Genomic DNA, 13,781 nt, shown 5'->3' on the forward strand with positions numbered 1-13,781 from the left:
TTTTTCTTCTTTTTCTTTTTCTTTTTCTTGTTTTTGAGAGAGAGAGATAGAGGGAGTGTGTCTTATTTACTCAAAAAGTAAATATCAGGTATTTTAGATACTTAGTCCAAAACTATATAAAAATAATTCATATAAAGGCAAACAGGAACACTGACAGATATTTCGGTGGTGGGAAATGGTAGCTAGCTAGGGGCTGTGGGCAGAGTAGGGCCCTATTTTGGTGCGTATGCCAATTTTCAACTAGTTTAATCCAAAATCTCTGAATCCAGACACAATTGAAATCTTCCAAACACCATAAGGGCATTTGTCATCACCATCTCTCCCTCTCGCACAACTGGATTTGGTGGGTATGACATGTCATGGGTGACAAATGTGTACATAATTTTCTTTCACTTTAGATGTAACTATATATGGTGATATATTAATTTTGAAGCTTCTTGTTTGACCTACAAGTAACAACTTCCACTTAACCACAGCCTCTCACAAATCATAAATTGAAAATCCGGTGATCGATGAAAATACCAATTTCTTTTAGAATTGTAAATCTCTTTTTTCATATTAGATTAAATTAATCCAATTTTAGTGTGCAATAAAGTTGATTCTGATACCCAGCCTTTATAATATAAGCTATCAAAATCAAATTAATTCGTTTTTCTAATCATATATATAATGTGTCTATGAAATGATGCCAACATGCATGCGCAACGAGTAACAGTTATAAAATTGAACCTCACACAATCACAAGAAACTAAAACCAAGTTGAGAGTAATTATAATATTGTAAACCAGTCACACAAAGACATATATATTATAGAATTCATTAACACTAATACTTACTGTATATATCTCAAGTAATTAACTAGTGGCACATCGAAGGCAGTGAACTACCAGAGCAGAGCAGTGATAATTTATTGGAAAATGAAAGATATTTTAAGTATGGGCAGGGTCCACAGTCACTTTGGGACGTGGTCAGTATATCCTTTCTTTCTAATTGGCTGGATTTGTTTAGCATCCCCAACATAATTTAATTATTTGTTTATTCATTTGGTAGGTGAGCCATGTCATTTAATGCATCCAGATTAATGTATTTAACTGACTAATTGCATTTGACGACCCTTTTATACCGACCGATTTTAACTCACAGATTAAATGTAATATTTTTTTTTAGCTTAAAATACTCTTTTAGTTTCTCATTTTCTTCGTCATACATATATATATATATATATATATATATATATATACAAAATTCTTTTTTCAGAGAGAGACACTAACCGAATTTTTTTTCTTCTCTGTCATCTGAAAAACCACTATATAAAAATAAAAAAAATTAAAAACATGAGAAACAAGAAGACATGATAATTAATATTAAACACATTTAATCATTGCGTATTCTTGATTATGTTTTAGGGAATATCGGAATTCATTATATTGTCTAGTTCTTTTCTTTGTATTGCCTGTTCAGAAAGTAATGTCGATGGTTGGTCGAAAATGAAATATTTTTGCAATTTCAGAGACGTTCCACGAGAGGACGTGGAGATAGGATACATTATTGCTTTATTTGGGTGGGGAGAGAAAAAGATTTCAACTTTTGTGGAAAGCATTTTTTTAATTTATGACAAGAAAAACATATATTTTACTACCATGTATCTTTTTGTCCATATCCCAGCTCAAACCCTGTTACACAGGCGGGTGTTTGCTTATTTAATCAAAAGTTCAATTTGTTGGGTAGTGTTGTATATATACCCACCCATTTATGCCCAATCACTTTCCCATCTGGATCCGATGTGGGACAAATGATCCTTGTTACATTTTCTCCCATCTAAACTCGTAACACTCTCGTTGCAGTTGGGTCATCCGGCCTACCCGGGTGAGTCACCTGGACGGCTTTCGGACTAGGCGCTTGGCATAGCATCAGATCAAGGACTGGGTTGGACTTTGATATCAACTATAACAGGTGAGCGCTTGTCCATTTATCCAAAAGCTCAAGTTATTGGATAGTATTGCATACCCACTCATTTATACCTAATCATTTTTTCATCCGGATCCTATGTGAGACAAATGACCCTTATTATAACGCGATACTATTAAACTAGATATTTATTGGTATCGTGACTAGTTGTGCTTACAGATAATATTCGAATTTTTAACCTAATCTTATAATTCTTTTTTAAAGAATATATTAGAAAGCTCTCAAAATATGACCTAACCTCATGCAGTTTGAGTGAAATTAACCCTATATATTGAGAAGGATTCACATGAAGTGAGTATGTGAATATAAAAATCCAAACTAGGGGGAAAAAAAAAAGAAAAAAAAAAAAAGTAATATAGAAATCCGAATATGTGAAAGTAATCTTACTAAAGCCTCGATCAATATGTGACTGCGGGTTTTATGTGTATGTTGTTCTCACCGGTGGAAATTAATTATTAGGAGAGTGGAGAGAATTGAGTAAGAAACTTGTGATTTTTGAATGCTAGCTTTAAAATGTAGTTCTTGAGTTAATGTATTTTGTCATTCTTTCATATTATAACTAGGGTAAATTATACTGACATTATTTTATGTTTGTCAAATATCATACTGAAATATTTTTTAAAAATAACTATTACTAATATTACAAATATTTAGTCAATTTTTCACTCACACTCTAAAAGTTACTTTTCAGATGTGTCAGACCATTTTTAGTCTTTTACATGTAAAAAGATATTATTATCCCTCTGACTTTGGTTTGACTGAGTGAAGTGTTGTTTGATAAAAATAATATTTCTGCACTTCATTGCTCCATATATGATACTGCGTCACATTATGCACATTTCATATTTTTGCAACTACATGCTTCATTGTAATACATAATATATTAAGCACCAGAACAGAAAGTTACATGTTTCAACGTAATACATAATATATTTAATTTGGGAAACTTTTTCTAATATTATACATATATATATAATACATAAAATTTATATATAATTTATTTAATTTTTAAATATATTTAATATTCACATGCATTTTTATTTAATGTTAATCTTATTATTTATGTAAATGAATAAATTTGAATTTAAATCTATAATTAAATTTAAAAACATGAAGTTGAATATTATAATTAAAAAATTCTTAACATATATATTTAAATAAACATTTATATATATATATATATATATATATATATATAAATTATTTAATGTTAACATTATTTGATGCATTTCATGTTTGAATACCACATTATCCACAGATAACAAAAAAAAACTCATTTTATTTGAAAATAGGAAAATGATTCTTGCACCGAATAGATGCAGTGAATTGCTTAAACCTATACTTTTAATTGGTCAATTATGCAATAAATAATGAAGTGGAGCCATCCACTTAATTATATTTAGTATGAATAGCTAATTAAAAATTATTCGCTTTGAAAATATTCAAGTAAGAACTAACAAATCTAAATTAAATCAAGCAAGAAATCTCATTTTATATGGGAAAAACAGAACAAAGTAAAGCAAATTAAATTATACGTACCAAAAAAAAGAACAAAGTAAAGTAAATTGAATTAGTAATGTATTATATATCCGAGCCATGCTCATGAGTGATATCAATTTCATCAGTTAATTAAGGAACTATGTAAATATGATGATATATATTGAGTATATAGATACCCGTTCTTTTTTTTCTTTTTTTTTTTGGTTAGTAAGAAACCCATTTTATGAGGAAGTGAAGGCATCAAAAGAAGAAGATGGACCGTGGGTGGTAAGAATTTTTCTTGAAAATATATATCTTTGATTCGTGAATTAGCCTACTATGAGTCTATTACATTTGTAAATGTATATAAATGAAACCTTGTATTTTAGAAGAGAGAGAGAAGGGAAAAATGGTAAAGGGAAATGTGAAAGGCAAGGCATCTAGCAGCCTGCTTGAGCAGATTGTCAAGAGAGGGAGAAAGAGAGGGCGAGTGCAGTTGACAGGTGTAATAACGAGGGTAAATTGGTTATTCAAGTTATATGATATTTTGAAATAAATGAAATTCAAAAATTGAGGGTAAAGTTATTTTTTTTTTGTACATTTTTAATGGTGTTAATGACGGAAAGGGGTGTTAATGTAATTAATCCTAATAACTACTGCGTACAGCTGGATGTATGTATTCATATATGCAATGTAATGTAAGGCCCATATATATCTATATAAGCTGATAGATACAGTAGTGATTCAACATGAATGCTGCGGGTGCAAAGAAAAATTAATGTAGAGTCGAGTACTCTTGTAAAAATTTAATTAGAAGATGACATGGGTTGTTGGACACTGAGCAGAGCATTGATAGCTAGGCCCAGTATGTATTCATGATTAGCTAGAAGATGACATTGCCCATTGGGCATGTACCATTGTCTTGATTTCTAGTTGTAATTAAGTGGACCTAATCAGCACAAAATTAAGAGCTTTGGGTTTTACTTCTCATAACTCCTAAATTAGTGTCCGATAATCCAATCCTCTTTCAAATAAAAAATATATATATCTTAGTAAGGTTTTTATTTTATTATTATTATTATTATTTTTTCCGCTTAACATAAAAACAACGGTTGCAAGTCAGAAAAATCTTCCGACATTACTCAACTAATGATTTTAAAATATTATAGCATTTTAATACTTCGGTTGTTTCACGATATACATATCTAACTGAACAGAATGTAAAGGTACGTCAATATAAAATGATATGCATGCTTAAAGTCTTAGCAATTACCATTATATTCAATATTCCTGCCGTCATTCTATTTATATGATTCTTTGGTTATATATTGCTGTGTGTGTGTGTGTGTGGAGTAATACACATAATTATCCAAGTATTGCAAGGCATAAATTTCCAACTTGAGTAAGTTGAATCCGCAGAAGTCTCTTTCAGAACTAGAGGTAGAAGAAGAGCTTGGGATTATATCATACTAATGTTATGTGGTGGACGGTATTTAATTATATATATACATACATATATACATTCATCCAGCAGACTTATAAAGTGGAAAACAAGAGGCTATTAATTATTATTATTATTATATAATTAATGTACGATTACTGTCATCTCATGCATTAACAAATACTAAATTCTTTTATTAGGTTACAAAGTAGCAACTTTCAATTGTAAAGTAGTTCAAACTTCAATCGCCAAATTTCGTTACAACGTTGTTTCACAGTTTATAAAGTGGCAAACAAAACCCGCCCTTTTTTTTTGGCAATACAACTTAATTAACAACTCTTGCAAATATATATATATATATATGTAGTAGGACTAAATGGCTTGCTTGTTTAGGACTAAGCTGCCTTAATGTCCACCACCACTGCCTCCGCCAGAACCACTACCGGATCCATGGCCAGCACCAGCACCAACTCCTACGCCAATGCCAATTCCAATTCCAAATCCTCCACCACCCCCGGCTCCATGACCACCTCCTCCACCTAAACCACCACCAGCTCCATGACCACCGCCAACACCACCTCCTGCACCTCCACCAAACCCACTCCCATGACCTGATCCCCCTCCTACACCCCCACCACCACCTCCTCCAAATCCTCCTCCACCTCCAACACCCCCACCAGCTCCACCTCCAACGCCACCACCTGCACCAAATCCACCACCATGGCCTGATCCTCCTCCTACTCCACCACCGCCGCCTCCTCCTCCTCCTCCTCCTCCTCCTCCACCACCACCTCCACCAGCACCTACTCCACCACCACCAACACCACCTCCAGCACCAAATCCTCCACCATGACCCGAGCCACCCCCAGCACCGCCACCACCGCCTCCACCACCTCCAGCACCACCACCTCCTCCAGCACCTCCTCCTACACCACCACCTACTCCTCCACCTGCTCCAAACCCACCACCGTGACCTGATCCACCTCCAACACCCCCACCACCACCACTACCCCCACCACCGCCGCCGCCAATACCTCCTCCTCCACCAGCGCCCCCACCTACACCACCTCCAGCTCCAAATCCTCCACCACTACCAGAACCACCACCAACACCTCCACCTCCGCCACCACCAAACCCTCCTCCTCCTCCAGCTCCTCCACCACGACCCCTACCACCACCAAAACGGCCACCACCACCACAGCCTCGTCGACCTCCAAATCGACAACCATCATCACGACCAAATCTCTCTTTCTCTACCTTGTTATCTTCCCCAAGAGCGACTGCACTCAAATGGAAGACAATGCTGAAAAGAAGAAAAATCACACAAAGCCATTTTTGAGTGACACCACCACCCATTCCCATGGCTACTAATGATTAAGGGTTGTTCAATGATCTCCGGCCGGATAAAAACTCACTTGAGCTTGCTTCAATATATGCATCCGGAAAGCCTCATTATATAACCCTCTACTACCAGTCACACAAGCTAAATTTTACTTTAAATGCTCCACTATGCACCCCCATTAATGCGTACCAGCGTGGTTATGGCCGGGACGCGTTCGGTAATTGGAACCGTTGGGGATATGGCGGGAACATTAAATGACAAATTCATAGTCAAACATGCAGTCTCTCTCTCTATATATATACTATTGCAGTAGATCAATTGAAGTTGATCAACTGATCGAGCTAGCTACCGACACTAGATCACATAATGCAATGGTAATGTTTCATAACCATATATATTGCCCATCCTCAGTGCATGATAAAATAATTCCATTTTTATGCTTGGGTGCCTCTCTTATAAACTGTACATCTATTCCATTTTAATTCATTGGTTTAATTGGGATTTATTTTAATTAATCCCTCCTGGCCTCCTCTAGTTATGATCGAGATCAAGCTTGAGTTTATTTAGGAGCTGTGTGATTTCAACCAAAATAAATAAATGTATATATATGTATATATTTTTGGGTGCGCACTGGACCGGTTGCAATAGTTCTATTATTTTCGGAACCGATTAGATAGATGGATCCACAGTTTTGACTTTTGAATGACCCAATGGAGACCCAACCAATCCGCGTTAATGGGCTTCATTTTAATGGTATGCAAGTTGGCATTCTTGTCCGGTCAGAGTAGGGCCCCCATTGTGGTAGGCTTGTCGATTCTCGACTTCTTTAACCAAATCCAATCTATATATTTATATATATATATATATATATATAATCATGAAAAGAAATTGAAAGAAAGTAATGAGAGAACACATGGGTAGTTGTTCTTAGGCCCGTATGGCTGCATGGGCCAAAACCATAAACGTGTGAGCGACGTGGTCTTGAAGTGGACTGATTAAATTACGTGGGCTCATTCTGAATTCACTGGGGTGCTAAGCCCAATATCAGGTCATGCTAGCCCAAAATCACCACCAGTCCACCCTATTCAAAAAACAATACTTAGATCTTCACTAGCGAGGATTTACACCATACTCACCGTTGATATAAACCAATAATATGTCATCTTTAATTACCAAATTTAATATGGTTGGGTAGAGAGTTTTTACATACTGAATCTAATATCTTTGATAAGTATAATAACAGTATTATTAGGCGTTACTTTAGCTCTTGCTCAACTTTAGAAAGTTATGCAAGAGCATCCTGTATTGTTGAATAGAGCACCTACTCTACATAGATTAGGCATACAGGCTTACCAGTAATTAAAAATAAAATGTATCAATTTATTATTAGTTCACATCAACAGTGATTATGGTATTTTTAATTACCAAATTCAATATGGTGGATAGATACCCTCTTGCCAAATCAGAGATGATGATTTGATCACCATCGGTAATTAAAATAGAATATATTCATTTATTATTAGTCCACATCAATGGTCAGTGTGGTGTAGATATAGTGATGACTTAGTATTCACTAGTGCGGATTTACACTATACTTACTGTTAATGTGAACCAATAATAAATGGATATGTCATCTTTAATTACCAAATTCAATATGGTGGAGGTAGATACCCACCTACCAAATTAGAGATGGTGATTTGATAGCCATTCATGATTTGGTAATTAAAATAGATTATATCCATTTATTATTGGTCCACACCAACAGTTAGTATGATGTGAACCAATAATAAATGGATATGTCATCTTTAATTACCAAATTCAATATGGTGGGGGTAAATACCCACCTATCAAATTAGGAAGTTTTGGTTTGGTTCACGCTCTCACAAGCCAACATCCAAACCAATTACTATTAAAGTAAGGACAATATTTGTCTATTCATTGGTGAGTAGGAACAACATGTTCACCATTGATTTGGCGCAAAAATAAAATGACAAATGTCTTACAATATAAAATAACAAGAAATAAAAGATTTGAGAGATTATCGGTCAATCCTAATCTAATCCTCTCTTTCTTTAATCTTTATAGCCCTAATCTGACTTTCTCTCTCACACACACCTGTTGCTCTGTTTTTCTCCATCACCATAGATGCTTATAGTTGGTGACCCATGGAACATTAGGACAATCAGTATCCTAGCAAATCGAAAACATCTCTAGTAGTATTATTCTTATCATAGACCATTTTTTTTGGTTGGATAATAATGTTTTATATATTGTTGGAACATCACTAATTGATTTTTGAAGAATTATTGTAAGTGGGGTGGTGTTGAATGACTGAGGGAGGATCATATTAGGGCTCTTGACATAAGAACAGCGTGAGAGAATTAGGTTAGGATTTAATTGGGTCTAATCCGAATAGCTTCTCAAATATTTTAGGACATTTGTTACTTTATTTTTGCGCCACATCAATAGTAAGTCTGTGGTTCCTACTCACCGGTGAGTAGGCACGTATTGTTTTTAAAATAATATGCTAAAATTGTTTTTCTTTATGGATTAAGTGGAGAAAACATCCCTATAATATATATATATATATATATATATATATATATATACACACACTCCGCGTAATACTTTCACCCGTATTTGAAGATGTATGTTAATGTCTCTTTTATTTTTTTTTTTAAATTATGTTGAAATACCTTTCAAACAAAATTTGACATAAAATAATGTTATAATGCTCGTTTTACCTTTTTACTCTTTCGAAAATGACCAAGGGGTTTGTATGCTAATAACCTCATAGCATTAGAGTGTTATGTGCACATTTAACCCACTTTTAAGGATTTTTCTCTCAACTTTACAAAAAAAAAAATTATCTCTATATATTTCTCCTAACAGTGTCTTATCTGTCTCTTAGTTGAGAGTTATACATTTCTTAAGACTTAATGTCACTCATTAGTTAAAAAGTTCTAATATATGTATTTACTGGTCAAATAAAGATTAAAAAATATCCCAAAAATATATATATATGTCCTCACAATTGTCAGATTAATGGATTATTATATGCGATGAAAATCTCAGTTCTTTTTGTAATTATAAAAAAAAAAAAATTATTCTCAATTAAAATTTAATATATTTATCATTTTTCATTAAATATATAATTAAAAAATTAATCAAAGATCGATTATATAATATATATATATTTTTTCCTAATTGGTACTCACACACACATATCTCTATTAAGACTTGAACTTCTGACCTCCCTTTGAGAAGTAAGAGGCTAATACCGCTAGACCACTGGCCTGTTGATTATAATTTGTACTCTCACACACATGACGGCGTGAAAGATTCTATAATATACATTTAATTTTTAAAACTTTACAATTTGTAATAAATTTTCACAAATATATATACATATACATGGAATTGAAGTCGGTGATATTTGACAAAATTTTGGTTCAATTTTCTTAGTTGTTTTTATGAAATTTCACCAATTCCAAAGCTCAAATTCCATGCAATTATTGAACACACCCTTATGGTTCGTGGAGATTGGAATTGGACCGTGCTGAATTCTGCAGAACTTCATCCTCTAAAAAACTTTCTGCAGGGTATCCCAATTTCTGCTAGAAATGATAGTTGGCTCTGGGATAGGGCAAAATTCAGCTTTAAGAGGGTTTGGATGACAAGTAGGACTCAATGTCCTACTGTTTCTTGGGCAGCTGTGTGCTGGAGTGGGGGTTGGCCTCGTTGTTCAGTTACTACTTGCTTGGTTAAGTTGGATATAATTCTCGCTTATATATAGCAGCAATTTGCAGAGAAGAGGTTTCCATTTGACATCTCTGTTTGATTTGCATGTATACCTCTGATGAGGTTGATCACTTGTTTTTTGAATGTTGTTTTGCTTCTGAGGCCTGGAGATGGTTTGGGCAACTTCTTCATTGGAACTTGCTTCAATTCAACAATAATAGAGGTGTCCTTTTTCAGTTTGCAAGCTAGTTTCAACAATGTTCACTCTCCTTTGCCAAGGCAGTTGTTTGCTGCAATTATTTGGGGTATTTGGCAGGAGAGGAATTAAAGACTTCACCAGTCATTAGAGTCCTCTCCTACAGTGTCGGCTAGGTCTATATGGTTTAATGTGCCTGATGCAAATGCTGCTTCTGTTCATGCAGCCTTGTTTTAGTTTTCTTACTTGTATTGCGTGGTTTTGTCTATTTCCTTCTTACTGGAAATGGATGTACTCTTCTGTGTCTTGGTGTGGGTATGCCCTCTTCTTTTCAGTGTACTCTATTGATCAGTCTTTTGAATACAATTACCATACCATTCAGAATATATATATATATATATATATATATATATATATGGAGAGGCTCTCAGGCGGTCCGAAAAAGCGGACTCTTGAACGGTCTTCAAGTGAAGTCTATTTTTAAGACTTAAAATCTAAATTGGTGGGACCAAAGAAACGGCTGAGTAGACCAGACCCAATTCTTGACGTAGACTAAGTCTGTTGTTTGCCTTGTCACTCTCCTTGCATTGCCGGTTAGAACAGAAACGCCGGTGTGATTCATCCTTGGCTACCGGTAGTTCGGGTTGTTCGGCTCTTATAGTTGCTGTCTTTGTCGGACTCTATGCTTGCCAGTAAGAATACTTCATGCCGCTGTTACCATCCGTCCACTACCTGCGGGCTCGTTGCAGAAATTTCATTGTCATCGCCGTCGTTCAAATCTAATCTACGCAAATTATAATTGTATGAAATTTTGATTTTCACAATGCAATGGCCACTTTAAATATACATAAGCACCCTTGAAATAAAAATATACATGTGTGCCACCAAAGGCATTGCAGTGTGATTGGTACTTCCTCATCTTTCAACGTGAAAGGTCTGAGTTGAAGTCCCTAAAATGATACACTTGCACCTTGATTATAAATATAAACTATAAAGTAATGTTGAGATATACTAAATAAAATATTTATATTCTATTTCATATGTATGCTTGCACGACTTATTTTTAAGAATTAAATTATTTTTATGATATAAAAAAAGAAGGAAATCATTATTTTATCTAAAATATTTTACATTGAAAATATATTTCAAAATAAAACATTTTACAATCCACACTAATCCTGTAGAAATGTTATATTAAAATTGAAGCAGAGTCTCAACCATTTCAAGATCAAACAAAAAGAATAGTCTCTCATTTCCTACTTTTCAAAAAATAAAATAAAAAATGGCAACCTTGACAGGGCACAATGTGAAAGAACAGAGAGCAGATATGATAAGACCATTTCAACTATCATCATTCATTACTATGATATACAGTACTTTTTTGTGGATAATCATGTTCACTTACATATGTGTATAAATATATATATGTGTGTGTGTGTGCGTGTGTGTATAGCCGCGTGTTTCTAATAGTAATATATAAGCAGCTTTCTTAGTCAATTACCGTGTATTCATTTTCTCGGTAAACTATAAGCTCACCTAACTTAACAGGCTAATCACCTCTCTTACTCTTTCTCTCTCTCTTTTTTCTTGAAAGAAATAAATTATAGGATTCATAGTTATATATAAATAATTCAATTTAAAATGACTTATCTCAGACCCAGAACTAATGTTTGATGGTTTGAAATTTAATTACATAGTTATATATAAATCATTCAATAAAAAATATAACTTTTTGATGAGCAGTTGTTATGCTTAATTTCTTCCCTTACATGTATTGGTCCCAGTGCATTGCAGCAGCACGCATGTCCCAAATGGTTTTGTTGACAGGAGACATCAGTTTCTATGGACCTGCCATCTGTTGTTGTACATATGCCACAAAATAGCCGTCCTGCAGCTTATAAACAACTATCCTTCATAATAAATATTTTTTTTATTTGCCACTCAAACAATAACAACAACTATAAATTAAATTAAATTAAATTAATACTTAACCCCCAAAAAAACATATACTCCTTAATGGATCTAATAGTTTAATTAATGAAAAATATTAGATAGTCTCCCCAATCGGTAGGTAATTAAATAGAAAATGACGAGGGCTTGGATTGAGACCATTTCCTATGTCAACTGCGTGGTCGTGGCAACCACAATTTATATTCCACTCTTTCCCGGTCAGATGTTATATAATTGATATATAGCATATATATATAGCCCTCATATTATCTTCTTTTTTGCTCTGCAAACAAATTCAATAATTTTCAAGAGTTGTTGTTGTTTTTGTGTTAATTGGGAGGTTGGAATATTTGGCAAGATGATGAGTGGGAAGAAGCAGGTGGTTAGTTGTGGGAACTTGTTACAACCATTTCACCTCCTCACAATCACCCTCCTCAGTCTCCTCCTCCCCCTCTCATTTCTGCTTCTAGCCAGGCTCTCTACTGCCCAATATCTCTTAACTTTCACTACTTCTCAAACTACACCACAACCCCTCTCTCTCTTATTCTCTCTTTTCCTCTACACAAATCCAACTATTCTACATGTTCTGGTTTCCCTTGTTTGTGTTGCCACTCTCATTCATGGCTTGACCTGTCGGATTACGCTTTTTATAATTAATTATGAGGAGTCATCGTGGTCGTCGTCTTCAACACCTACAGTGCGACCACCTCGTCTGTACACTGCATGGATTTTGCTTTGCACGTTACAAGTTTGTGTGGGTTTGGGCATAGAAGGAAGCATAGCCGCTGGAATTGATGGTTATACAGGAGGACTGGTACAGGTGGGTCATGAGAGAAATTTGGTAAGTAGAATTGTTTTCTTTCTCGGGTTACACGAGACCATGCTTCATTGGTCCCAGTTGGTTGTGAAGCCCGTGGTTGACGACACAGTTTATGGGTTCGCCAGGGAATTAGAGGTCGGGTGGTTAGAAAGGATGGCCATGGCTGCTAGCTTTGGTAGCTTGTGGTGGTGGAGATTGAGAGATGAGGTCGAGTCTCTGGTTGTTGTTGCTGAGGTCAAGAGAGAGCTGTCCATGGGTGTTGGCGTCACCGACTTTGTCGGTTGGTGGTTGTATTACCTTACTGTCACAATTGGTATGGTTAGAGTTGTGAAGGCCCTTATTTGGCTTGGAATCATTTTGTTTTGTAAGAAAAGGCCGACTCCTCCTCTACAGGCCGACTCCCAGTCCCACTGGTTTCATATTATGGAAGAAAAGGTCTGAACCTTGAGTTGTTGTAGTCTTTAATTTGACCTTTTCTCTTCATTTGACTTTTACTTTTCTTTTTATTTTTTCCCTGGTGAAAATATTATATCCAATCAATATTGTTTTCCTTCTTTTTTTTTTTCTTCTTCTTTATATTGCAATCTAGTTACTCCAAGTTATAACCCGCTATTATATTCATCTCATTATTAAATGGTATTAATTCTTAGATAAACCATCACGCAATCTTAAACCATAGCCAATCCTTCACAATTAGATAATTTATATGGAAGACGTTTAAATGTTAAGAAAACAACATACCAATATCAAATAAGAAAAAAAAGGTCAACAACATTGACATCAAATTAACAAGAATTGAACATAAATTAATGTAGTTTGGTTGCTATCAAACTCAATTACAATA

The 13,781-nt window shown here is 34.7% G+C and overlaps 2 protein-coding genes across 2 annotated transcripts; one reads left to right on the forward strand and one right to left on the reverse strand.

Annotated features, from left to right (window-relative positions):
- Positions 1 to 5,061: 5,061 nt before the first annotated feature.
- Positions 5,062 to 6,377, reverse strand: LOC132268765 (glycine-rich cell wall structural protein 1-like). The gene has a single exon (XM_059769599.1). It carries the CDS (start codon positions 6,248 to 6,250, stop codon positions 5,294 to 5,296), a length of 957 nt encoding a protein of 318 aa, XP_059625582.1. The 5' UTR covers positions 6,251 to 6,377; the 3' UTR covers positions 5,062 to 5,293.
- A 6,098-nt stretch (positions 6,378 to 12,475) lies between these two features.
- On the forward strand, positions 12,476 to 13,491 carry LOC132268482 (uncharacterized). The gene has a single exon (XM_059769322.1). It carries the CDS (start codon positions 12,476 to 12,478, stop codon positions 13,376 to 13,378), a length of 903 nt encoding a protein of 300 aa, XP_059625305.1. The 3' UTR covers positions 13,379 to 13,491.
- The last annotated feature ends 290 nt before the right edge of the window (positions 13,492 to 13,781 follow it).

This window comes from Cornus florida, unplaced genomic scaffold, assembly GCF_030987335.1.
Source record: "Cornus florida cultivar Cherokee Brave unplaced genomic scaffold, ASM3098733v1 CherokeeBrave_3.0.0_Hap2_Chr08, whole genome shotgun sequence".
Lineage (NCBI taxonomy): Eukaryota > Viridiplantae > Streptophyta > Magnoliopsida > Cornales > Cornaceae > Cornus > Cornus florida.

Excerpts from the sequence above, each read along its gene's own strand:
- LOC132268482 (XM_059769322.1), top strand. The coding sequence starts at position 12,476 with ATGATGAGTGGGAAGAAGCAGGTGGTTAGTTGTGGGAACTTGTTACAA.
- LOC132268765 (XM_059769599.1), bottom strand. The coding sequence starts at position 6,250 with ATGGGAATGGGTGGTGGTGTCACTCAAAAATGGCTTTGTGTGATTTTT.